Raw genomic sequence first — 26,399 nt, forward strand, 5'->3', positions numbered from 1 at the left:
TTAAAACTAAAAAATACTTCTGTATTAAATGCTCAGTCAAATGTTCCCCTTTACATACACTCCAGAGACCTCTGCAGTTATCTGTCCAAGGCTTGGTAACTGAAGAAAACAATTGGAAGACATTTTGCATTTGAATGAGCCCCATGGTGTCTGTGGTGCTGAGACCCTGAGCTTCAGATGCTGAGAGGAGCCTGAAGAAACAGCCAAAGAAGTCAACATGAGAGGCAACCCCTAAGGTTTCAAGGAGTGTTAATGGGTCCCAGTGAGGGCCATGAGCTCAAAGAGTACTCTTATTGACAATGATGTACTTCAGTTTCCAAGAAAACAACCAAAATGCTATAGGATTATGCTTCATTTCTACCGAGACTGCGCACGCTAGCTAGCTTCTACTGGAATTATGCTGTGGATGGAACTAATTGACAAAGTAGGGGTAGATCCTACAAGAATCCCTCCTCTGGGAAGTCTGGAGGGGATCTGAATGGACTACGCGTGCTCTCTGAGCACCGGGGATGGAACTTTCCAACACCTCCCTGCAATTCCCAACCTTGTCCCCTCCTCTCAGCCCCGTACCCTCGACTTAGCTTTCAGAGGGCCGGAGGTCTGAATCCACCCTCGACAAAAGCAGCACAGCAGCTAACTAGCACGTTCCTGCAGTGGCCAGATCCCTTCATCGCCTGCAAAAAAGCACAGAAGAGCACAACTGCCGGTCAGTATCACGCTGCTCCCCGCTTACCTCTATCTGCAACACCCCCCCACCCTCAGAAGCATTGCGGTGTTCCACTCACCTGCTCGTTTTGGAGTCAGATGCTGCAGCCGTTGTCGCTTGCGGTACCTAACTTACCGAGAGACAAAGTTACCGTTCTGCTTGTGAGAAGTCACCGACCCCATGCTTGTCCTTGCTACTACCCCCGCTGCTTTCAGATAGTCAGATGATCCCAAAGGTGGCTCACGTGGCACCTGCAGAACCAAGGCAAATGCTTAACCGAGTGGCCATATAAGACTGCGCTATTAGACTCGGACCTGGCTGACGACCGCCTCACCTTCTCAGATTGCTCATCGGCACGCTCATTCACCCTCCCGAGGCTACGTGCGTCACCTGCAAAAAAACAAAGTAGCAGCACTTGCCAGGATGCTGCCCAAAACTGCACCCCACCCATACTGATAACTGTCTCCCTCTCCCTTCGTTTACGTGCTCACCTGCTCCACCTCTACCATTTGCAGGTTATCACGTTGAGGCTCGGGTACCACTCGCAAGACAAACAACGAGGCGTGCTTCTACCTTCACCCGTGTGACACCTGAAAAGGAACTGCTGCTTCAGCTCCCCAGTCACGGCTCTCCTCGCCCACATCCCCTCCGGGGCCAATACCTCGCTTTGCTCGTCGCTTTGCGCCTTCCAAGTAAAATGCACCTATCGGCTAGTCATATAGCCACCGGTCCCATCTTCCCCCGACGCTGCACGCCAGCCCACCTTCTTAAACCGCTCCGTTCACCTCCCCTGTTGCCGTTAGGTGAGAGAGTCGTCCCTCTTCATCTGCAAAAGTGATATTGAGTGAGTCGCCTGGATGCGGAGCGATAGCTTAACAGTTCCAGAGATCCCATTTTCATTTAGGTATACCACCCCAGTTCTCTCTACAGCCTGCTGTTAAAAAAACTCTGCTCATCCCCTGCGTGTCTGCGTAGCGCTACAGAAAGAACTCTCCTTGCCTGTTGGCTACATAACTAGTTGCTCTGAAATGGACGGTACGCCCTTTCCCTACAAACTCTAGGCTTATTCACATAGAACCTTACTGTACTTCTTTGGCTGACTGTCACCTCTACGCACCCAGGCAGAGCAGCTCCGACAGAGACAAACACGCACAGACCGACACAGCACACAAACAAGACGAGAGACATAAAATAAGCTCTTTAAGAGGAACGACTCAGATCGGAGATGCTCTTGGACAAGACGACCTACGGGGCCGTGAGGGAGAATGGACGGCAGGCCGAGAAGAGTCAAGTGTTGTGGCCTGAGAGAAAACCTTCTCCCAAGCACTGGTCCCTCAACTTATCTTTTATGGTGCCGGGGGTCTGAATCCATCCTTGACAAAACAATGCCCTGGGTAACCAGGTTATTCCCACAGCTGCTAGGTTCCTCTTTGCCATCTGCACAAAACCAGGGTGAGCCATAAGGACCTTATCGGTTGATGTGCACCTCACCTGCAACAACCTCCTCCTCCAGAAAAGCAATGTAGCTTTCCTCTCACCCCATCTCAAAACCATAAAAAATCCTCTTCTCCTCAATTGCCAGTGAAGGATCCATGCTCCTTCCTAGAATTAAAATTAAACAATACACTTTATTAAACTATCTTGCCCTCCCAAATAAAATTAATAATGTAAAGTTAATAAATAAATAAATAAATAAATAAGGCAAGCTACATATAAACGTTCTATCTACTATATATAATGCTGAACCTTGACCAGTCCTGAAAATCTTACCTCAAATGACTCTTTTCCTCTAGAGGTCAAAACACATCTGTCTCAAAAGCTGCTATTGTCTGAAGGACTGGGAGAGCACTGACACCTGAGAAACCCAGGAGTGGAACGAGCTCCCTGCTGAGCGGCTGGGGCTCATATACCCCGGCCCCCGCCCACAATCCCCTGGGAAAGGGGCGGGGCCAACCCCCCCCCCCACCACCCCCTCCCCCCCCCCCCCGCAGGTATAAAGTCAGCCAGAGGAGCAGAGGGGAATTTTCTTCTCTGCCTGAAGTTTATAACATGCGTAGTGCTCTATGGAGAAAGCGACTCTTCCCAGAAATGACGATACCCGCTCTTTTACTGCACCTGTTGTCTGTACTGGAGCATTTTACCAGATATTTGTCATTTGAAAAACAAACAAAAATTAGGAAAAAAAAAAAAAAGCCACTTGTGAGCACAGATCAGTAGAGAAGTCAGCAAACAAGCATTCATTGTACATTGTCAAAGTCTCATGAATTTCAGTGTAACTATGCCAATGTGTGACTTTCAAAGAATTTTCTGTGTGTTGGTCAAACTCAGCTGGCATGGCAGTCAGGCAGCAAGACTCATCATCCAACAAGTGTCCTACACAGAAACAACTTTTGCTACATTCTTTGTCAGTTAAAATAATGCCAACACTTAACATGGAAAAAAATTAAAACAAATACTTCAACTAAATGGACTCCAAGCCTTAAGCCTAATACTAACAACATCAATAATAACAATATTAATAATGATGATGATAACAATTAGTCCTTTAAAAGCAATCAGGTATGCCTTCAGGATCAATCAGGCTTTTGTATCATTGAATACTATTTTTTTGAACGTGTTTAAAAAAAAACAAAACAAAACAGAAAAACCCCACAAAACCCAAAACCTCAACCAATGTGTTTCTCTTCTACCAGCTAAGACACTTGATTAAATGTTGCGGGGAAGTAAGAATAAAGAAAAGACTCATAGAAACTGTTTCAGATCTTGCAGGACTGCATTCTTGCTGTCTGTAAATCAGGAACTTCTACATATTTTATTTCAAATTTATTTTGTTAAAGCTAAGTCTCCGTATCTAGAATCTATGTTTCATTCCATGTGGGAGCATGGAATATATGTTTCATTCCATGTGGGAGCAACATGCTGAACGCCTTCTAGCAAACAAAACAGTTCAGACTGGGCTCATATACAGCTACTGCTGGCACAATACCCACATTCAGCAATAGCAAAATTCAAAAAATGCCCAATTATGAAAATGTTTTAGCTCTGAGAACTTCTGATACTGCACTGAGGAAGTTATGCATAACTTCAAAGAAAACCAAACGAAAACAAAACAAACAACCCAGCTCCAGTAATCAAGTTGTATTTCTGCTTTTATTCAAATAAATTTTAAAAAATACTTAGAGCAAATATTTACATGTTCAATCCAATTACTCTTCAAATCCTCCTGATTAATAAAGAACAGGTTCTTACAGTAATTATCAGTTCTTAGAACAAAGCCTTGTAGTTTTAGAAAAGCAATTAAGTGTTTGCTGAACATTTAACCAGTGTTGAAAAATCCACAAGAGAACACTTCTCCTATAATATGGTATTCCTCCATCTCCCCCTGAAGGCAGAGGCATTTTCAGACCATGAGCTGCTTTACAGGTATTGAAACCACCTAGTAATGGGTAAAGGACATTTCAGAAATACGGCAAATTGTATCACTGATCCGAAAAAACTGAAGACAGGTTTTTGTAATAAAAGTTTCATTCCAGTCACAACATCATTTTTCAGTTTTCTGAAAACACGATGGCACTGGAAAAATCTGATTTCTATCCAAGATAGTATCCAAACAGATGGCTTTTGCAGGTAAATTCACTTTGTATCTTTAAAGTCACATAACTAAAGCATCGATGTTTTAAGTTCAAACCTTTTGTCTCTTATTCCAAATACTGCTAGTTTTTCTGTGCTTCATTGTTGGGGAATGGCTCAGAGACAAGGGTCCTGAACCCACTGAGCAGTTGTATGATCAGAGCCTGCTCTAGCTGCTGATGCTGGGCCTCACTAGGGTTTGCCTGCAGCTGCTCGCAGCTGCTGATACAGGAGGAATGTCAAGGACGCTTCAGCCCTGTGTACCGTGGTGTGTCGAAAACAGGTTGAGAGGAATTGGGAATAGTGGTCTGAGAAACCCAGTGTTATGGTAACGGTGGTCTGAGAAACATTGTTATGGTACTGTTGTGTATCGAAAACAAGTCAAGAGGAATTAGAAATAGTAACATGAGAAACTTAGTGTTATGAGAAGCTTGTGCTGCTAGCTAACTGCAAGTAGGTGGACCGTGCGAATACGACCTTTAGAGCTTAAGCCAATCAGCTAGTGACTAGTAGGCATAATAATTAGTGTTGTCTGTATAAATATATGTACCCTGGACCAATAAAGTAGATTGATGCTCTATCTTCCACGTTGAACCCGTCTTGGCGTGTCGTTCTTCCGCGGCTCTGCACTTCATTTCTCAATCAGCCATGTTTTTTGCATTAAGACAGCCTTTTATTGTTGCTCAACTGTTAGAGCCAATATGACCTGCATTTTCAGGTAAATGTACTCCCATGCTCTGTAAAATGTTAGAGGTGGGTCCTGCCAGTCCAGACTCAGCACTGTAGGATTTGAGCAGGTTAGCTACCAGGTTCTGATCCACATCAGCTGGTGTCAACTCAGTATCTTCAGCTCCGAAATCAGGGCCAGCACTTTGAGGCGTAGTTGCATTAACAGAACTTGCCTATAGTAAGTATATAGACAAAGTTTTTATCAAACTTTATAAACAGGTTTAAAAAAAAAAGACAAACCACAAGAGAGAAGAAAACAAGGAAACAGTTCTGCAGCCAACAAAGTTCAGTATGTTCCACACTGTCTTGACAGAAAGGAATTTAGTCACCAAATGCGCATGCCAGTTAAGAATCATCACTTTCCATTATACAGATAAAGTTCCAAGAGAAGGACATAGAGGGTTACTGAGTCTTGGCTCACTTTCCTATGGGCGTGATCTTCTACAGGAACTCAAATAGTCAAGCTGCAGCTGCTTGCCTTACTACTGAAACAGGGTAAAACAGGGAAATGAAACTAAGTCTTGGAAACAATGTGCAAGTTAAAGCTTCCCTAAGTTAGTTTTCTTCCCACCCCCCCAGAAAAATACACCATGGTGCAGCTGCAGCACATTTTGCTTGCGCGTGTGATTTTCATTTTATTTTTTAATAATTAGTTAGCACGTGATTAGAAGACAGAAGTTTTTGATTACATTACTCAGAATGATCACTTTTAGTATACTTCCTCTTTCCTTCTAAAGCTCTCAAAACTTTATGCTACATACAAACTAGAACTCGAGGCATACTTGCCCCTTTCTTTTGGACGGTGAAACTTTTACCAACGTTGGTATGTGCCAGTTCACGGTCCATCTCACTCATGTATGACTTGAGACTGCCTATAAGCTCATTAGGCGGCACCTTCTGGTCTTGCCTTTGATCTTCCACATCTAAGTCTTCATCATCCTCATTCGAGAAATCAAACTCCTCCTCTTCATCCAGATCATCAGAATCCAGCTCTTCTGAGTCTGCCCCTACATATATATTATTTTGTGTCAGTACAGATAGCAAACAAATCAGCACAGCGACCATGGGTGACGGATGGATGACCCAGGAAAGCCAAATAACCATGAGATATTCTGACAAAAGAAACAAAGAAGCAATCTCACCTAAAATTCTGTCTAACGCTTTTGTAAAAGAATCTACGTCAAAGGTAACATGGGATTCATCAGGTGACCTGAAATCTAAAAAAATTTTTAAATAAATAAAGCTTTTAGGCTTGCATAAGCTGACACAGACATAAGCCATGCGGCGTACAGATTTCTCTCAAGCCTAGACTGAAGTTGGAACATTTGAACTGATGGTCTTGGAAGTGCTTAGAAGTCTGAGGCCTGTGTGAACTAGGAACGAAACAGCAACTGGAGGAGTTCCTGGCACGAAAGAGAAAATAAACCCAACAACTTTAACCGTTTGTTGTGGTCAAATAAAAATTGTACCGAAGGGAACCAAAATAAACAAGCCTGAATCTTTCTGGAACGAAGTGGTGGTGGTACATCTTAGACAAAGATTTAAAAAGCTGAGAATCTTGGAGGTTTCCTGCCTAGAAAGAACACTGCAGGCTTCATTCTAGTCTCTTTTAAGGCTCAGTGGTTTGCCCTTTTTTTGTTGTTGTTTTTTTTTTTTTGTTCGTTTATTTTTTAAACAACTGAAAAAAGTCCACATTATAACTCAGACATTGACACTAACAGTAATTAAAAAGGATCAAACAATTAAGAGTATAAATTGAGTAAACCCTTATACGCTTGATACAGTTTACACAGCATTATTTTCTCAATATTAAAGCTATTAAAAAGAACTTGGACAATATGTTCCTACCTCACCCTTTGGTTTTTAAAATTAAAGGCTTGTCCACACCACAGTCACACACACTTTCTTAACTCCAGCACTTAATCTAGCGGCATTCTGCTGTTGCCTAACTAGTTAGGTATCTTCAGTTAGCACTCCCACTGTTGGGAACAATGACAGGGATCCACCTGTGATTTGATCCTTTGCTCCTGCTTCTAGGTGTACAGTATGTGCTTTAGGTGTGGAAAACCAGGCCTAGTATATTCAAAATACTAATCTACAGGAAATCTAAATTCAAATGTACCACAAAAATCAATAGTCTTAATTCAGAGGTTCCCCCAACTTAAGTTTAATTTTTATTTCTTCACAGCTTCATCAGTAGAATCTTAGTCTGAACAGTCCATCATGGCAGAAAAATTTCAGCACAAATGAACTTGAGATGTGCATTTTAATAACAGTGCTAAGAACTATCGTAATGAACAACACCAAGCCTTCAATTTAAAAGCGTTAAAATTTTAAAAACCACAAAACCAAACTAAGTAAGAGTGCTGGAAAATAACACAGCTTCCAGCGTTTTCACCTGCACCACTGTCAGAGTGGTGACCAAACTGGTTTAAAAGCAACTACATATTCACTGGTAACATGGGTTTGTTTCAGGCCTCTGCTACACTGAACGCTTTCAAACGTTGATTCTGCACATTACAGAATCAACCAAAGGGCTACAGCAGAATGAAAACACATTCTACACCACACACCAAACTTAAAAATACTACTGCCGTGGCATTTCTGCTCCTTCATGTGGTGAGACTTTGGATACAAAAGCCTTCATACTTTCAGCAACTGCTTCCAAGTCATATTTCTGCTCTTCCTCATTTGAGGAAGGAAGGGACTCATTTCTTGCCTCCTTCAGCATCTGATCTAGATCATCTGCTGTAATCTCCAGCCAACTGTCACCTGGAAGAATACAGGACATATTTGTTATCTGGCACAAATCTGTCAGCCCACAATGGCCACAAAACCCAATCCAGATGGCTGAGAGTACTGCTAGCATTGTGTAGCTTATTTTTGCACTGTTAAGTTTTCGTGCTGATACAAAATAACACAGGGTATAAGGCAGAGAGAGGCTGAGAAGAGTGTTCGGATTTCATTTTACTACTTTAAAACTCTGCTTCACATGCAGCTTCAAACTAGCAGAAATTGTTGTAGCCACAGATAATCCTTCTGCCACTAAATGAAGGAAGAAAAGGCTTACACTATAAAGGGAGACCTTCCACTACAATCATTAATGCTGAATGTTGGATTTGCATGCTAATGCATCATTCAGAAATACAGATGTGACCTGTGCTGCATGCTGGCAACAACTGCATTCCCGTGACATGAGTGAAAAGAACCTATTATATAAAGTTTATGCTGGTCTTGTATTGGCCATCAGAGTAGACCAGATAGTAATTAACTTTGTATTGTCAGCATTGGAATTGATTTATTATTATTCTTAAATGTTTAAATACCTCCTGTCTGGTATCCAGTTGACACAAAGGACTTGATCTGGTATAAGTGTGCATGGTGTTATCAATCTAGTGGTATCAAACCAGAAACTGAACTGCGTATTTCGCCAATTCACAGCCCCGAGCTTATACAAACGAACTGGTTGCCTTCATCTTAAATGATGGCCCATGAATAACACCTCCAGCAGTCACATGGTAGGAGACTAAATCGATAAAGAGACTGGTACAGTGCTGTGAACATTCACCCTCTTCCCCAACAAATACTCATTTGTGATAGGAATAGTCCACTCCCCATCCGGCTCACCATCCTCTGGAGGAAGACAAGCTGCTTCTCTCTCAAATTCCTTCAAATCAACAGTTGTTGTCTGTAGCAGTGTCAAGATTTCATCACCTGGGCTCACTTCAAAAGAGCTAGAAGAAAAAAATTCCATTTACTGAAATGGATTTTTACTAGCATTACGATACCAGTGGCATCACACACACTACACGCAAGTTTTCACTCCAATTCCTCATGATTCCTTCTGTGCAAAGACATCAAAAAGGTAAGTGAATCTGGGGGAAGTACCAGAATACTACACCAATAGTATTAGCCAAAACAGGACACGGTCAGTTACTGTTATTCCTTGTTGATGTCTCCAAAGCAAATTTCTCATGCTTCTTTGGTTATTTATATTTATTTTGTCTTGGTAAACATTAGGACTGCCAGATCCCAAACAGCACAAGACTGGAAATTCAAGCAACTAACAGTCAAGATATTATGAGTTGGCAAACCCTCAGATATTTCTGTAATCATTTATTTTTTGGATTTGATCTTTTGGAGAAATCTACAGCCAGCTGCCTCTCGTAAGTAAAGGACACAGATTACTCCATATTTCTTATTCGCTAAGATTGATTTCCAATTAAGCTTTTAAACACTTTCTACATCCCGCCAGCCAAATGATGCTTGTCAGTCACCTCTTAACCCACTTGGAATAGCTTAGCATTTTACAAAACCAAGATAAATAGTTACTCAAGCAGTAACTTCTACTAGTAGAGTATTCTAGAGGAATTAATACCCCTGTGTCTTAGCCACAGCACCTATGTTAAGTGTACAGTGGAGAAAAGGGTTCAGGTTTTTTGTAACAAGTATTAAAAAAGGTAAATTAAAGTAACTTGTACGTACTGTGTATGGTTACTCATGAATTTCAAGTAGCTCTTACCTTTCTGGCTTGGTAACAGACTGTTGGAAATAATCTTCTGCCCTGTGCAGCAGTTCCAAGTATTTAGCAGATCCTTCCATTTCTCCTTATTTAATGCAAGCCACAAGTATGAATCTAAAGAATTCTCCCTCCCCTTCCTTTCCACAGACATGCTTCGTAACAATGATTATTTGTCAGACAGAAATTTAGTTCTGAGAAAAATCCAAACAAGTAATACAGCTGTGCCACGTATGCTTGGAAATAGAATATAGGAAAGGGGCATAAGGTGTTTTCACTGTCAAATATGAACTGAAGTCTTGTGCTACAATATCATATGGTGTACACTAAAAACAATCAAAGAAAATACTGATTCTTACAACACGGTGTATTTACCATGCCCAAGTTACAATTGTGTAAGGATTGTGAAGGAATCTCTTGGTTTTGGGGAACTACCCATACAAGTGGCATTGCGGTACTGTAAGCATATTCCCCTTCTCTTATATTTACAAGATATTAACCTAAGCATTCCGAGTTGTCTGATTCTATAACCTTCAAATAAGTAGTCAATTTATGACCAATTTGTAAACTTCAAATAAGCAGTCTAAGGCATCTTTTAAAAACAAAACAAAAACAAAACAAAAAACCCCACACAAACAAAAAATACACTTACATGGCCCCAAATGTATCGATGGGTGTTAAGTATAGTTCTTAAAGAATATTTAAGTCTAAATGCATGCAAATGAAATGTAAAACAGTTAAAACAGTTATACTGACACACAGCCACACTGTGGTTTCCTTTATTCGAGTGTATTTCCACCTTCTTTAGATGAATACATTCATCCCCAAATCCTGCCTTTTCCTTTTTAATTTCCAAAAGAAATTAACTCATTTCAAAGGGGAACAAACTGCACAGATCTCCTGTAGAGACATCCATTAATTTCCCACAGACAGAAGCACCAGATTTCTTGCCCTGCTGTAACTACTTACACAAGTTCAAGAGCTACAACATGTTTTTCCTGGCACTGTTTAAAAGACAAACACACACACACACAACTACACCTTGAAATAATTCTTTTCCTTCAGGTTGCTGAGGAATCTCGCCCACAGGGGACCGCTTCACACATTTCTCTTGGAATCAGGAGATACTTTACTGCACTTGGAGCACAAAATTTCAAAGCCATGGGCCGGTATAAGAGATGCAACAACATGAGACTCTCCAGATGTGCCAAATTTAAGTGCACCTTTAAATGACCGCATAAAGAACTGACTGCCATCGAGCTCCTGATACTGCCACTTGAGAGAAGCAGATGCCAAGCCCAATTATATGCCAGGGAGCAGTATCTTGCTTTGGAAGTTGAAATCTGTCTTTCTGCAGCAATAATGGTTCATTTCGACTTCGCAGTTTCTCTACATGGGAAAAGCAACTTAGAAGATCTGTAGCGCACAAGCTACTCCTCATACAAGCATGAAGGCTTGACCTGTACTTATAATCTATATAAGTACAAGAGTGCTCTAGCCTGTAAAAGAAAGCTCCCACAATAATGTACTTCCAGAAAAATGGTAACTGAATTTGCTCGTATTACTCTGTACAAGCAGGCAACTTACAAGCAGAGTAATTTCTTGGATATATGTAAACAAGCAAACTAAAGACTAAGTACAAAATGCATAAAAAGTAATTACCAGCTTCATGCCCAGTTCATAGGCTTTGTATTGAGGGTGAGATGGGAGGGGCAGCATGTATCCACTTTGACTCCCAAACTTATTTTCAGGAGCCTAGCGGTATAACTCTGTTAGGCAAACATATCCAATATAACACTGCTTGGACAAGGAACATAAACCACTTCCTAAAGTAGCTTTCACAGAGCTGCGTAAGCACCGCTGAGAAGGGGAAAAGCCTTGGAATGAACACCTAGGGGTAGTTAGGAGCAACTCCTGGTGTTGGCTGGCAGTGCTGTCAGACTGCTCTGATCACGGAACTAGACGAATTTCCTTAGCGAGCATTCCAGCAGAGGAGCTACTAACAGTAACCTTCGATTTCAGAAACACTTCTGATTAGCCATCTGAAAGCCTAGCTATGTCAATCTGAAGGCAGAAAAGCTATTTAACATGAAGAACTGGAAATGCACGTCTAGTGTCAAAATTAAAAAATAAATCAGAAAACATTCTATTTTAACAATTAAATCCACATAGTTCTATCACTTGACCACAGAACCTTCGTCACTTACAGAACCTAATTCAGTGACAAGTTTCATCAGAAGGATCACTTACTATGGTCATCACACGCTCGTCTGGAGGGAAAGTCTGAAAAGAGCCAAACGCTCGTAAATCCACAGGCTCTCGTAGGTGAAAGGCCTGGACTGCTGCAGCCACCAACGAAGGGCACTGCCTCAGCACTGCCACAATGCCTGCTGGAAGGTAGCAGTGGGCTCGGTGAAATGAGGCCTGAATTTTCTCAGGATACCTGTACTGTACAATAACAACATAGTGTAGTAAGTGCATTGCAAGCTGATACCACTCTTTAAGCTAATATTCCCATTTTCACTTTAATACTAATCTGTATTATGGGCCAAATGCCAGATGATTATTCTAAACTAAAGTTAAAAATCCACTAATCTAACACCTGGCACGTCTGTTTATACAGAACTATACATGGCTAATAAAAATTTAATCCCCACATTGGTAAAATGAATCACTGTGAACTTGACTAACATGTCCTACTACACAGCATCCTTCACTGCACCGGGTATAGAAGTCATCTGGCTCGTGCTGTCAAATCCTGGCAAAAAATAACTTATGGTGCTGAATAGACCTGTGAGAAGCTATCGCTCTGAAAAGCGTGATGGTTCTACACTTTAGTTTGCAATCTTTTTTCTCCCTCCTCAAAGGGCTCCTAAAGGCCCACAGAACTTCCAGATTTTTCAGTACAAGAAGGATGTAAAGGCAGAATAACTTGTCCTTGTCAGGTGTGGCATCACAGCAGTGAACCAGTTCCAGAGCCCCCAGATCACAGCACAGCCTACAGGGCACTGGTCCCCTGCGGAGCTGCGGACGAACGACACGCTGAGACGGGTTCAGTGTGGGTGACAGAGCATCTATCTACGTGTGTCTTTATTGGTCCAGGGTACATATATTTATACAGACAATGATAATTATTATGCCTACTAGTCACTAGCTGATTGGCTTAAGCTCTAAAGGTCGTATTTGCACGGTCCACCTACTTGCAGTTAGCTTACAGCACAAGCTTCTCATAACACTAAGTTTCTCATGCTACTATTTCTGATTCCTGTTGACTTGTTTTCAATACACGACAGTACCGTAACACAGTGTTTCTCAGACCACCGTTATCATAACACTGGGTTTCTCAGACCACTATTCCCAATTCCTCTCAACCTGTTTTCGACACACCACGGTACACAGGGCTGAAGCGTCCTTGACATTCCTCATGTATCAGCAGCTGCGAGCAGCTGCAGGCAAACCCTAGTGAGGCCCAGCATCAGCAGCTAGAGCAGGCTCTGATCATTCAATTGCTCGGTGGGCTCAGGACCCTTGTCTCTGAGCCATTCTCCAACAATTCCCCCTTTTTCTTTTTGTATGAGCAGAGCCTGCGCCAACGTTCGTTCAAAGATTTTCTTAATACATGACAAGGCACAACTTAGGCATGCAGGCTTACAATCTACTGGCTAAAGGCACAGGACCCTTGTCTCTGAGCCATTCTCCAACAATTCCCCTTTTTTCTTTTTGTAGGAGCAGAACCTGCCCTAACGTTCGTTCAAAGATTTTCTTAATACATGAGAAGGCACAACTTAAGCATGGAAGCTTACAATGTGTTGGCTAAAGGCACTTATCACGCACCTGGAAGTGCTGTGATAGGTCTGCATCATTAGTACGCATGAACAAACTAAATCTACTTTGTGGTTAGTGCATCCAGGCATTCAAACAGGGAGGAAGCACTAGATTGACTTCCTCCTTCTTGCCCTTCCAGGTGACCCCAAGGGCAGGATTACCACGGGGCAGTTTTCTGCTCAGAGACCCAGCCTGGATTGTCCAAACCCTGTAGGATCAGTGCATAACCCTGATCCCCCCCCCCAAAAAAAAACTCCTACCAGGTTTTCCCCCTTTTTCTTTTTTTGGACAATCCAGACTCCTTTTAACGTTTGAATCATAGCATTCATAAAGCATTTCCACACAGACCCCAATACCATCATGACTATCATAATGACAATCAGCATTGCCAGTCCATGCATCAACAAAGCTTTCAGCCACCCAGTAATTTCCAGGCTTTGTAGATTTAGAACCATCATCAGTCCATTTTCCAAATTCCCAAGTCTCGTAACCAGTCTGTCAGTCCATGTTCCAATCTTATTCAGTCTTATGTAGCAAGAAAACCACCCTTACAGTTTTAAAAGTGTCAGCAATTGTAACAACAGAGTATGCAATACAGAATGTAATACAGGTTTCACCATGCTATGTTCTAAACATTGCAACGAACCCACAACATACAATGAATCTGATACTACATGAACAAGTTCTTGAAACCAGTGTTGATGTTGAAACACCATACAATGAACCTGATACTACACGAACAAGTTTTTGATACCAGTGTTGATGTTGAAACACCCAAATGACAGTTCAGAATTCTAAAGTTCGTAAGGAGTCTCCAGACCCCCCGAGGAGAATCTTGTGATCTTGAGTTCCCAGGTGTCCCCCATTCGTTGTCACTACCGGGCAGGCCAACGCTCCAGCAGCATGCCTGTCCCCTTCTAACAAGGCAACACGAATCACCCCACTCCATCGGGGCTGAGCTAAAAGCGGAGCTGGTTCTGGTGAGGGTGACGGGAGTGGGTGTGGCGGGGCTGCTGGCAGTGCTTCCTTTTCTTGTAATTGTAAATGCAGAGTTCTGTTCTGTAGCTCAACTTCTGTAATTTTCTTTCAAGTTCTTGGACTCTGTCCCTGTCCCTTACCGATGTGTGACCCTGGTGCTTTAATTCAGGACAGAGCCGCCGCTTTTCTCTCCGACTCAGACGCTGACGCGCTGTCAGGGGCGGAACAATCCGAAGGGGGGGGGGGGCGGGCAGAGTTTATAGTGGCACGCCGCTCCCCCCGGTACCCCCGCGCCGCCTGATTTCTCTGCCGCCTCACGCATGACCTTTCGCCAGTCAACATGACATAGCCAGCCCTGTGCTTTCACTGTAGCAGATTGCACTGGGTGGCTATCTTCCATCCTCCCCTCCTTTTCCGAGGTAAGGGAGGGTGGGGGGGGGCACGACTGTAAAGATATTGGGGGGGGGCTGGCCTCCGGACTTTCCCTATTCACATTAACTGTAACTGGCCCTCCTGTTGATGGTACAGGAATACGATCACTGTACAAAAAGCATAGATCCGGATGCCTCACTATCTGGGGTAATAGTGGAACTTTCCCCCCCCAACTTTGTAGTTGCTACAGCTGCAAGGTTCTTTTCAAGCCGATACCGCTTAATATTATTCACCACCTCCCGCCATGGTTTCATCATTTTCCTTGCAGCTTTATCGTCATCAATTACCATATCCCATAAAATATCATTATATCTCCACTCGTCGACATCAAAAAGAGAATTAGGGTCCTGAAAACATCCTTTGACCCGTCCTAATGCTACTAAACGCGCGAGTGATTTTATACAATCCACTCCCCGCTTTTCTAAAAAGCGCTGTAATAAATCCAGGGCTACCTCCTGTTCCATCTTGTCAACCTGGTGCTCCTTGTTTAAGGCACCTCCAGTCCTGTGCTCCCTGGATAAGGCACAGTACCGTTACTGCCGACCCGCCCCTGATTAAGGCACTGTCGGCCCTTTGCTCCCTGCTTAAGGAAAAAAAATAATACTCCCGCCGGCTTGTGCTCCCTGTTTAAGGCACTAAAAAATACTCCCGCCGGCTTGTGCTCCCTGTTTAAGGCCCTAAAAAATACTCCCGCCGGCTTGTGCTCCCTGTTTAAGGCCCTAAAAAATACTCCCGCCGGCTTGTGCTCCCTGTTTAAGGCCCTAAAAAATACTCCCGCTGGCTTGTGCTCCCTGTTTAAGGCCCTAAAAAATACTCCCGCCGGCTTGTGCTCCCTGTTTAAGGCCCTAAAAAATACTCCCGCCGGCTTGTGCTCCCTGTTTAAGGCACTAAAAAATACTCCCTTACTTTGATATGTTGCTGATGCTCCGTGACTAAGGCACCAGTTGCAGTGCTTGCCAACAGCCCTTGCAGAGAGCGACCCTCTATCTCGGTTCAGGTCCTCAGAACGACCTGTCGGAGGCCCACTGTGCGATCGTCCTTGATTCGGCTAGGCGCTGCTGTCTCTGATGTTTCCCCACGTTTGTTTCTGCCGCCGCTGTGTGCAGCACCTTTCCGCGTCAGCTTCCGTCGCCCCTTTGCGTCAGTTCCGGCGCCTCCCCGCTTCCACTTCCGGGGCCACCCTGCGCTCGCCTCCAGCGCCCCCTCGCGTCCGCCCCCGGGGCCGCTCAGCGTTTGCTTGTAGCGTCCCTTTACATTCACCCCTGGGGCCGCTCAGCGTCTGCCTGTGGCGTCCCTTCGCGTCCGCTCCCGTGGCTGCCGCCGTCGGCTCCTTACGTCAGTTCCGGCGCCTTTTCCGCTGCTGCTCGCGGGGCCATTCACTTCCGATCCCGGGGCCGGTCCGTCTCCACTCTCGGGGCCGCTCCGCCTTCGCTCTGCGGGGCCGGTCCGCGCCCGCTCTCGGGGCCGGTCACCTCCGTTCTGCAGGGCCGGTCTGCCTCTGCTCTGCGGGGCTGGTCACTTCCACTCTCGGGGCCGCTCCGCCTCCGTTTCTCGGGGCCGCTCCACCTCCGCTCCCAGGGCCGGTCCAGCCGGCTTCTCTCCGCGTACTCCCCTGGGGCTGCCGGGGCCGGCACCTCTCCGTCTCAGCTCGTGGACCCTGAGCGCTGCTGTATTTGGTGTTTCTCTGGGTCCGTTCTCAAATTCCTCGGTCGTTGCTGGGTTTTTTTTCTGGGTCCGCCGCTCCGTCTGTGTTATTCTTCTACGCAGGTCCCTGTTCGGGCGCCAACTTGCGGAGCCGCGGACGAACGACACGCTGAGACGGGTTCAGTGTGGGTGATAGAGCATCTATCTACGTGTGTCTTTATTGGTCCAGGGTACATATATTTATACAGACAATGATAATTATTATGCCTACTAGTCACTAGCTGATTGGCTTAAGCTCTAAAGGTCGTATTTGCACGGTCCACCTACTTGCAGTTAGCTTACAGCACAAGCTTCTCATAACACTAAGTTTCTCATGCTACTATTTCTGATTCCTGTTGACTTGTTTTCAATACACGACAGTACCGTAACACAGTGTTTCTCAGACCACCGTTATCATAACACTAGGTTTCTCAGACTACTATTCCTAATTCCCCTTAACCTGTTTTCGACACACCACGGTACACAGGGCTGAAGCGTCCTTGACATTCCTCCTGTATCAGCAGCTGCGAGCAGCTGCAGGCAAACCCTAGTGAGGCCCAGCATCAGCAGCTAGAGCAGGCTCTGATCATTCAATTGCTCGGTGGGCTCAGGACCCTTGTCTCTGAGCCATTCTCCAACAATTCCCCCTTTTTCTTTTTGTATGAGCAGAGCCTGCGCCAACGTTCGTTCAAAGATTTTAATACATGACAAGGCACAACTTAGGCATGCAGGCTTACAATCTACTGGCTAAAGGCACAGGACCCTTGTCTCTGAGCCATTCTCCAACAGTCCCCCTCTTCAGAAGAAGACCACAGAAAAAACACTAGTTTTTGAAAAGGAAGCAACTTTATCACACCTAACAGGAAAACGACTGAATACAAGAAAGCACCTCAGACAGCCCAGAATCAAAACTCACTGTTGCAGAAGACCAAAATGAAACACCCACATACCCACTGATGCGCTTCTACACTGCTGTTGGGATGGGCTCTGCAGCCAGGAACTCCTCTGAACAGGTGGACAACAGCGTCACCGCCTGCGAGACTGTCAGAGTGGTGGCAGATAGGTCACATTCCTGCTCCTGGGTCTCTGACAGCGGGATGAGGTGCAGCTCTCCTTTGTAAAGGAACACCTGGCAGGTAGCAACAGTCTCATCAGACAGGATCAGAACAGTCACACACTGGGCAGCTGAAAATTTAATTTAATATACAAATGCACATGTTTAAACATAGAGAATACCGAACTACAAATAGAGAAATAATACAGAAAACAGCACATCTATTTTTTAAATGGGAGATGAGGTAAATACAGATGCCACAGACCATGATCCAACCAGTAAATAAAAACCCCCCTATTTTAACTGCAACATGTTTGGTCCAATGTATTTGGTTTCCTTAATAACAGTAATAGCAAACATTTCTCTTCAACTAGAGATTTGCTTCAGGAGAATCAGCATAATTTAACTGCTGAAGAACAGGACAGGAAGTGAAAAGCATTGTTTCAGGTGCTACACATGACCTCTGGTGGTTCCCCATCCTAAGAACTGAATGTAACATTATCAACTTCCTCACTCCGTCTGTTCCCTCAATTGGAAGGAAAATACGGCCCTGATAGTCAAGATACAGGTTTGCAATTAATTTCTGTGCTTTGTTCCACCCCTTTTCTTTTAAGAATCTTGTGGGAAAAAAAAAAGAAAAATTAAACAAATCTGTGGTAATGAAAAAGTAAGTTCCTTTCATTTAAATCCATTGCCAAGAAACTCTGTGACTAGCAATCACCCACAGCAAGCTGATGTGGCTGCAGAATGAAGGTCCACTGCAGACAAGACGAGTTGCACACGTGTACACCAGTGTTACAATCAACCAATGAACCTTACTTATTTCAACTTTACCAGCAGAGATTTAGGTTTTTTACCTCATGGCACACACAAACTCTAGTCTAGTCAGGTGAAAGGGAGTTTGTTCAGAGACTACAGTAGAGAAAAAGTTAACTTTTGTGCCCCGGAACAGCTTTTTTTTTAAGCACTCCCTGTTAACTTAACTTTGTTTTGATGCCAAGTATCACCTCCACCTGGAAAGGGTGGCACAGAGAGCAGGGGATTAGGTGCACGTTCTGAAAACTAGCTCCGTCAAGACAAATGACGCTGGATTCATTTCATCGCAGTGGTTTGGGACTCCTTATAGAGTTGTCAGCATTCCCCACATAAAAATACACTAACAAGATAGGAGTGAAGCTGCAAAAGTTAATGGAAGCTGCAAGGGTTAAGGTAGCAAGTACCTGGGTGACTGTCAGAGGACAGGAGGGGTCTTTTAGCTTGTTGAGCAGCTGAGCGGCCTCCTACCACTTACAAGTGGTACAAGAGGCAACTGAAAGGCACTAAACTGAAGTAACTGGTTTTTAAGCAAGACAGGAATGGTTCCTACTGAAATCTGCTCCCTCCCCCGCCCCCCAAAAATCCAACCCCAGTATCTTTAAATGCAAGCTGAGTTTCGACTGACGTATTAACAAAAAAAAAATTGAAATCAGCAGAACTTCGTAGACTTGAACACTTCATGAAATATCAAGGAATACAGTAGTTGCCTGCAATGCAGCAACTGTGAAAGCATAAAATTTGCCTCTTTTGGATGGCCAGGCACTTGTCTCAAACTTGCGTAAGTCATACGTAACACAGTTGATATTAGAATAAAAAAAAAAAAAAAAACACCAACAAAGAAAAGCATTTTAGTTTTAAGCTAAAGGAGATGTATTTGGTACTTAGTTTTAATACCTTTCAAAAGTCCTAAAGTTGTACATGATCTCTGATCTCTGTTTATTAGGTCTTCAGCTGCATGGTTCTCTGAAAGCCCACAGTCGAGGTGGATCAGTCAAAAAAAGCAAACAGGGGTTCTAAACGTGCCATGAAGAAGTGTCCATCCATGGCCAGAGACATGCATCAGCTCTCATTTTCAGCAATGTCAACATTGTTTACAGCAGAGTCTTCAAACACCCATCCTTATGAATAGTTATTTTTTTATCAATCTAAGAAGCAGCTGCCAAAGATTAGAAGGGGTATACTTAAAACATTCCATTTGCTACCAGAAGTAGTTATACTCCAGTGGAAGGGTAAATGGACTCCAGTGGGCAGTAAAGCCTAACTCCTAGAAAATCCAGGCAACACACTCAGCCGTTGTTGTTTTCCCATTACTGGCTTACGACCTGTTCATCTTGTTACAGGCAAGTACTGCAGAATCTGCCAATTTTTCTGTTAGCTCTACAGAAGATGAAAGATTTTCCATAACAGCAGTAATTTCGATGTTAAAAGCTGTATTTATATGTTTAAAGCAACATTATACTATCAAAAGCAAGCACTACACGTTGCTGCTTCTACAACCCAACTTAGACAAGATATGAATCCTGTAATAACTGCAGCAGATATCAACGCAGTTGTATAAAAATAAGGTAACAAACCAGCTGAGCAGAACTGATGACTTTAAGGGTAGCACACTAGCGACTCTTCCTGTGTTACATACTTGGACCTCTTCCTCACTGACTGAATGTGGAAGAGGCAGAAGGGACTCTTACTGCAAGTAGTTCCAGACAGTATTCAAAGAAAGTACGTTGTCTTCCTGGCGGGATATTTCATGGTAATTTTGCAAAATAGGTCAGTCTCCCTTTCTAAAAATGCCTGCAATTACCAAAGATTTCTGCGCTCTGCCATGAGGCTCCAAACCCACAGATGCAACGACGTTGTTAGAAGATGGGTTCTGCACTGGGACAGATGTATCAGTGGTATTTGCTGCAGTTGCCCTTGTGGCTCCAAATTAGACAAAAACATGAAATACATGCTTCTAAGTGATTAGCTGAAGGTCTTACTCCCAAAACAGTAAACTCCAGATGACAAATAAGCGTACAGACGAGGTGAGGATAACCACTTCATGTATTTTAACAAAATTAGGACACTGCAGGAAAACAGTTTTTCCTTTAAAAAATTGTCCAATTAAAAAGCACTTTCTTTCTAAATTTCCCTTATTAATGTTTTCTGAATTACAATTCATAATGAAAAAAACTAGTCAGTATTCTTTAGGAAGTAGCTCCTACTATCCCACTCTGTTATGTAAGCTATCAAATGTTAGTGGTACCTAGAGAACAGCTAATAATTTTTAATCAATATTGAAGTTATTGAGTCCAGTTGATCCAAGCATGCTTTACTCAAAAAGAAGGGAAAAGAAAGCAAAGCAGAACTGTGCAAATGTAACTAAGTTAGCTTTCCTTTGCATTTCTAGAGGGGTGAAAAAAAAAAAAAAAGCTCTGGTCTCAGTTGAAATCTCTTGGGTTTGCATAGAGGCAAACTGATGCTAAAGAGAGGCCTCTGTTCACTAAACTCTTTCAAAATACAATTTCTTTTAACAGCTGACACTACTGGAACATTGTACAGTGTGGCATCTAGTAACATCAAGCTCACTGGAGATAAGCATCCCCTTTATATCGGTGCCATTCCTCAGGGAGCAAGTTAGTTTTCTGTAGCCCTAGTGCATAAGTTACAAAAATATACAAATAAACTTGAATAGACTTCTAGTAATATAATGTAGTATTTTATAGCTAAGAGGAGTCAGTGTGTTAAAAAAGGGAAAGCAGTCTCACCATAAGGTAATTTTTGGTTTCTGTACAAATGGTTGACACGAGACTTCTGGGCTGGTAGGTATCTGTTTTGTACAGTAAAAGTAACGTTCAGGTCCATGTGTTGTGCAACATAGAGATATGCTGTACTCTCAGAATCAGGATAATTTTTGAAAGAAGCCACGTAAAGGAATAGTTACCATCTACCTCTAGCTTCCCCTTGGGAAGCTCTATTAAATAGCCAGCTCCTGAATGCTATCACTGAAGCAGTGAGGACTTTCAGCTCAAAAGGAAGTGTTCACCTTGTCGCTCATAAGCCTCTGAAAAATGATCCACAAAATAAAGCCAGCCTCATCCCTTTGTGACAGAGTTGAAAACTAGTTAATTACCCTTCAAATTCATACCCCTACACACTGTCAGGTGGTTTAAAAACAGCTGAAGCATAAACCTTTCAAGTGTTTGCAGATCCTACTTAAGTAATTCACTTCTGAAATAACAGAAGGGTTGACAAATATAGTGAAGTAGCTAATCACTACCACCCTACAGCAGACTTGACTGTGATGCTATTGCAATAACAAGCAATGCATTTCTGAGCTTTGGAACTCCTTGTCATGGGACATCACAAACCCAAGAAATGCACAGGACTGACTCTCTCCTGTGGATTTTTCAGCTATTGCCTCACCTCAGTGTGTCAGAGGATTCCTGCACAGTGACATACATGCTGCAGTCTTCTTCCTAAGGCATCTGCCACAGGCAATCCAAGGCCAAACACGAGCTGGCCCTTTCATGGAACATGGCATCACCAGCACTGACATGGCAGTCATCAATGTAGCCATAGTTACAGCTGCTATACAAGTGTGTAGTATTTACTTGACTTAAATCAGTCAGAAGAGTCCACACAATCAGTTTGTTTTGAACAGCTACATAGAAAACGTAGAGAGGGCTGGGCAACTTAGCACAGAATTCTATGAAAACTTTTCCTTTATTAAATCTGCAGTATTCCAAAGTATCTTTATAAAACCACTGAAAATACCTGTTGAGCTGAAGTTCAAAGACTTTTAAAAAACAGCAGAAGGTTTGTTACGAAGAAACATGTGACTAGCAAAAAGATAAGGTTTCCAACTCGGAAACCGCAGGAATCGCCACTGAAGACTCTCAAAGGTGAGGGGTTACACCGTTTTACCATCAACTGTACCAATATCCATTAGGTGTTTGGAAGGAAGCTGCTTCAAAAGAAGTTTAATAAACGCACCATGGTCCCAAACCTCACACCGCTTCCTTACTGTAACAACTTTTACTCAGGAATCTGTTTGATCCTTAACCGAAGAGCACCCGAAGGATTTTTAAAGAGTAGCACCAGAATGCTTTGTCTTGTTCATGATGCATTCTGTATCATACCTCCCAGTCACAGCAAACTGATGCACACACTCTGAAACAGTAGCCCAGAAAAACTCTGAAATTCTCCCAAATCCACGTGATCCCATACAAAATGATACCTGGTATCTCAGCCTACACAGTTCTTTATTTCTTTCCTTTCTTGGCTGCGGTCATCTTTTCTCCTTTTTTAGCATTTTCCCCGTATTCCAGTTGGGCCAAAAAGTCATCCATTTCCTTTTTTTGATCTTTATTTCTGCTCTGGGGGAAAGGAAATTAAAAAAGAAAACCAACCCAAAACTTTTACTACTTCCTAGTACAGATTAGTCTATTGAAGTTGATAGTATGACAGCTACATAAAATATTGGAATATATTAAACAGGGAACGCAAGCAATATAATACAATACAAATATAATACAATACAAAGCATAGTACCATCAAGCAAAATTCTACTTGTATACTCTAGGCTCTATACCTAACTTCTCCTGAAGTATCAAGACAGATGTAAAGTGGCTATAAAAATTCCCAACATAAGCCTAGGAAAAGCAAAACAATGTCTAAGTTTAGACCCAAAACCCTACTACAGTTTGAGGAATGATTAAGCATGAATGTTCTAGGAAGCCCACTGGATGATGAGAAACAGAAAACATTCCAAAAAGCAGAATGTAAACAGTATGTTTCTTTCCTCGGTCCTCAAGATACAAAACAGTAAGACCTATCAGCTTCTACATCCTGATGGAATCCCTCAGGGAAAGAATCAATAATACTCCCTGTCTAACTACCTAAAACTAGAAGTTAAATATTTTGATTGTGTATGCCATAAGGATATTTGAATAACTTTGTTAATTTTCAAAAGACGCAGGCAGTAAAATCCATACCACACTGACTATTAAGTAAAGTACATAGCTAGCTAACATTAAGGTCAGGTTTTAACCTCTGAACTCTCAACTTGCAAGGATCCAAACTACAAAGAGGCTCAGGGAGAACAGAATTATAGGCCAGTAACATACTTCTCTTCAGCAGATAGAAAAAGCCTTACTTGAATCAGTGCTTTCAAATCATCTTCTCCACCAAGTCCCAGTTCAGATTTAGTCTCTTCTGCCTCTCTAGCTTCTTTTTCTGCTGAAAATAGCAAACTAGTTTTTCAACAAGTATTTTGCAAGTTATTTGACAAAATCTTATAATAGTTTTGAAACACTTTTTTTTTTTTTTTTTTTTTTTTTTTTAAATCTGTATACAACTAGCTGCAAGGAAACTCAAATCATTTCCAAATTTGGCCACAGATGACAAACTGGTGAAAGAAAGGCCATTCTGGCTTTAGTAGAGCGGGACAGTTTTTTGTTGTTTCACAATGCTGAATGTAATGTCTATGCCTATCCCTGTTCCCCCCACCCACGCTTTTTTTGTCTCGGCAGCTATTACATTTTCTTTAACTTAGAGAACGGTTACTGCGATGTGCATGTAAGATCTACAAAGTGTTCAAAACACCCCATGTTGAAGAAGAGGTCCATTTAGTCCAGCATGTTATTTCACACTCGCCAGAAGGCGAGCATAACGTATTTCCACCACGTACACTGAACTCCAGCAGCTCATAGCTGTGTAAATAAATGCAGGGACATGCTAAACTGTAATAAGCCATTGTGTATAATAATAAAGAATTAATAATAAAACAAAGGAATGAAGATTGGCAGCAGCCTATCACTGCTCAAAAGCCTTTCACAACAATTTGGGGGGGGGTGAGGGGGGTGGAGACCACAGGTGTCCAAATGTGAAAGTCAAAGACACAGAGCAAGATCTGTAACCCAGAAATCCTGTGGCAAACATTTCCCTCAAGAACAGTTCCATTTTATTTCTAACAAGGAAGATTAAAAGCTTATCATAAAAAAAATGCTTCCCTTTGGTCCCAGATTGATATAACCTACCCGCCTTTTTCTCACAATCATTTTCTGTTTAGACTCTCTTACAAAACCTTTGTAGAATGGGACTTCTCCACAGTCAATGGCTTTTTCTACGATTTTCCATGTTCTTGGTTCATCTGTATAGTCCACGCACAACAGACTCCATTATTCTGTCCAGGTCACCCTCAAAATCCACGTACGCTGCTTTAATAACAGCTAGCTGTTTGTCCAAATCTTTCTAGCTCTTTTCCAAGTCTTCAATATCTTTCACTGTGACCTGAAGCAAAGAAGTGACACTTCTGGAGTTACGTGATTTATACACCAGACAGATTTCAGAGACAGCGTTAATAAAAACCAAACCAAAACAAAACAAGAGAAGCCACGTGCTTTACCCGAAGCTCGCCAGGGAGGCACGGCCACAAGCCCGAAGCAAGGAGCTCCGGCCCAGCTCTTACCTTCTTGAAGAGCAGCCGCCAGTACTCCTGCCAGTCCCGCTCGCCCCTCAGCACCTCGCCCTCCTTGCCCACCGTGCCCTGCTCACCGTACAGGGCGCGCTGCTCCACCTCGCTGAGGGCGGCGTAGGCCTTGCCCAGGATCTACGGGCACAGAGGGGCCGGCCGGTCAGGCCGGCAGCAGCGGGGCGGCCGGCAGCCTCCCTCACCTGGAACCGCCGCGTCGCCGCCTCCTCGGCGTGGGGCTCGGCGCGGCCGGGGTGGACGCGGAGCGAGGCGCGGGGGCAGCCGCGGCGGATCTCCCGCGGCGAGGCCCGCCGGCGGGCGCCCAGGACGCGGCAGCGCTCGGCAGAGCCCCGGGCGGCCCCGCACGGCTCCAGCAGCCCCAGCCCGCCCGGCCGCCCCTCGCGAGCCTGGGCCGAGCCCGTGCATGCGCGGCGCGGCGGCGGCAGCGCCCTCAGGGAGGCGGGCGGGATTCCCCCCCGTCAGCCGCGCCGCTCGGCCCCGCTCCGCTCCGCTCCGCTCCCCTCCGCGGCTGCAGCCGCTCCGCGGGCGGGCGCGGGGGGCGGCAGGGGAGGGGGAAGGCTTCCCGCACAATTAATTGGAGCGGGCAGGAGCTGCGCAGCCGCCGGCGGCCAGGCTGCAGCCGGCCCGGCTTCCCCCGCCGCCCCCCCGCCGCTCCGAGGACGGTTTGGGTGCGGGCGGCTGCCCCTCAGGGACGGGCCGGGAACCTGCTGAGGAGCGAGAGCCTCCGCCCTCGGGACGCGCTCTGTGTTCTCCTGCGAAGGAGGAAAGCCAGGTGCGCTCAGACACAGTTAGCAGCAGTACATTTTAAAACCAGCGGAAAACAAACAGATAAAACAAACGGGCGAGCAACTCCTCTTCGGCTTTCCACTTCCCACTGGTAAAAACTGTGATAAATAATAGAAGAATTTTGCTTTCGCTAAAAGTAATTAAACAATTACTTTTATTGAATTAGGCTAAAGCTATTATTAGTACAATGATACAAATTTTAAGAAAAGTAAAATAATTTACTAGTGGGAAAAGAGAAGGGGGGGTGGAGATTGGTCAGAGGAAACAACAACCCAACAGCCCCCCTTTTTTCTTTGGAATGCTCACCAGATGGTCCATATCAAAGGATGGTAACTCCTTTGCAATGGAATGAGAAAGAACAGGATGGGTCATCCCTGGTACCTCTTGTCCTTGAGGTAAGAGAGGAACTGAAACCACTGAGCCAGAAAGACAAAGGAGCTGCAAATTAGCCCAGACTTGAAGGACAAGGTGTACGTGACCACAGGACTGAGTTGGCGCAGAAGTAAGGGTCAATGAGCCAACACAGTGAAGAAGACTACGAGCCTTCATCTGCAGACCCCTGCCTACGACCACCAGGGAGCACTGCACAAGCGCGACGGGAGGACTTTGGGGTGGGGGATATGTTAATGATTCCTCGGAACTAATTGTAATATTCCCTCCCTATCCTTAGAAGTAGTGATGCATATGTATTAGAGTAGATGAATATGTAACCATTTATACAATAAAAGGGAGCCCCTTTTGGCTCCAGGGCGCGCCATTGCGCCCA

The 26,399-nt window shown here is 43.9% G+C and overlaps 1 protein-coding gene across 11 annotated transcripts; it reads right to left on the reverse strand.

The window, feature by feature from the left end:
• LOC116961336 (protein ecdysoneless homolog) lies at positions 1-24,520 on the reverse strand. 11 transcript variants are annotated; one of them, XR_006165885.1, is made up of 9 exons: positions 23,510-24,520; positions 22,592-22,730; positions 17,453-17,631; positions 2,245-2,308; positions 1,368-2,143; positions 1,198-1,296; positions 1,041-1,096; positions 786-957; positions 1-674 (listed from the first exon to the last, which is right to left on the reverse strand). XR_006165885.1 is itself a non-coding variant. In XM_042799102.1 (6 exons), the coding sequence occupies exons 1-6, from the start codon at positions 9,665-9,667 to the stop codon at positions 5,020-5,022; spliced, it is 873 nt and encodes a 290-aa protein (XP_042655036.1). In that variant the 5' UTR covers positions 9,668-10,576; the 3' UTR covers positions 4,988-5,019. The 11 variants fall into 11 exon arrangements, 3 of the variants coding, with proteins under 3 accessions (XP_042655036.1, XP_042655035.1, XP_042655037.1); XR_006165886.1 differs by having other exon boundaries at positions 1,368-1,532; positions 2,198-2,308; XR_006165884.1 differs by having other exon boundaries at positions 1-191; positions 571-674; positions 1,368-2,308.
• Positions 24,521-26,399: the final 1,879 nt, after the last annotated feature.

Source organism: Tyto alba, unplaced genomic scaffold (genome assembly GCF_018691265.1).
Source record: "Tyto alba isolate M040663 unplaced genomic scaffold, T.alba_DEE_v4.0 Super-Scaffold_29, whole genome shotgun sequence".
Lineage (NCBI taxonomy): Eukaryota > Metazoa > Chordata > Aves > Strigiformes > Tytonidae > Tyto > Tyto alba.

Excerpts from the sequence above, each read along its gene's own strand:
- LOC116961336 (XM_042799101.1), bottom strand. The coding sequence starts at position 9,667 with ATGGAAGGATCTGCTAAATACTTGGAACTGCTGCACAGGGCAGAAGAT. Across the intron at positions 7,838-8,692 it reads TTGTCTTCCTCCAGAGGATG|GTGACAGTTGGCTGGAGATT; the intron begins GTGAGCCGGATG and ends GTATTCTTCCAG. Across the intron at positions 6,276-7,659 it reads GAAGGAGCAGAAATGCCACG|GTCACCTGATGAATCCCATG; the intron begins GCAGTAGTATTT and ends TTTAGATTTCAG.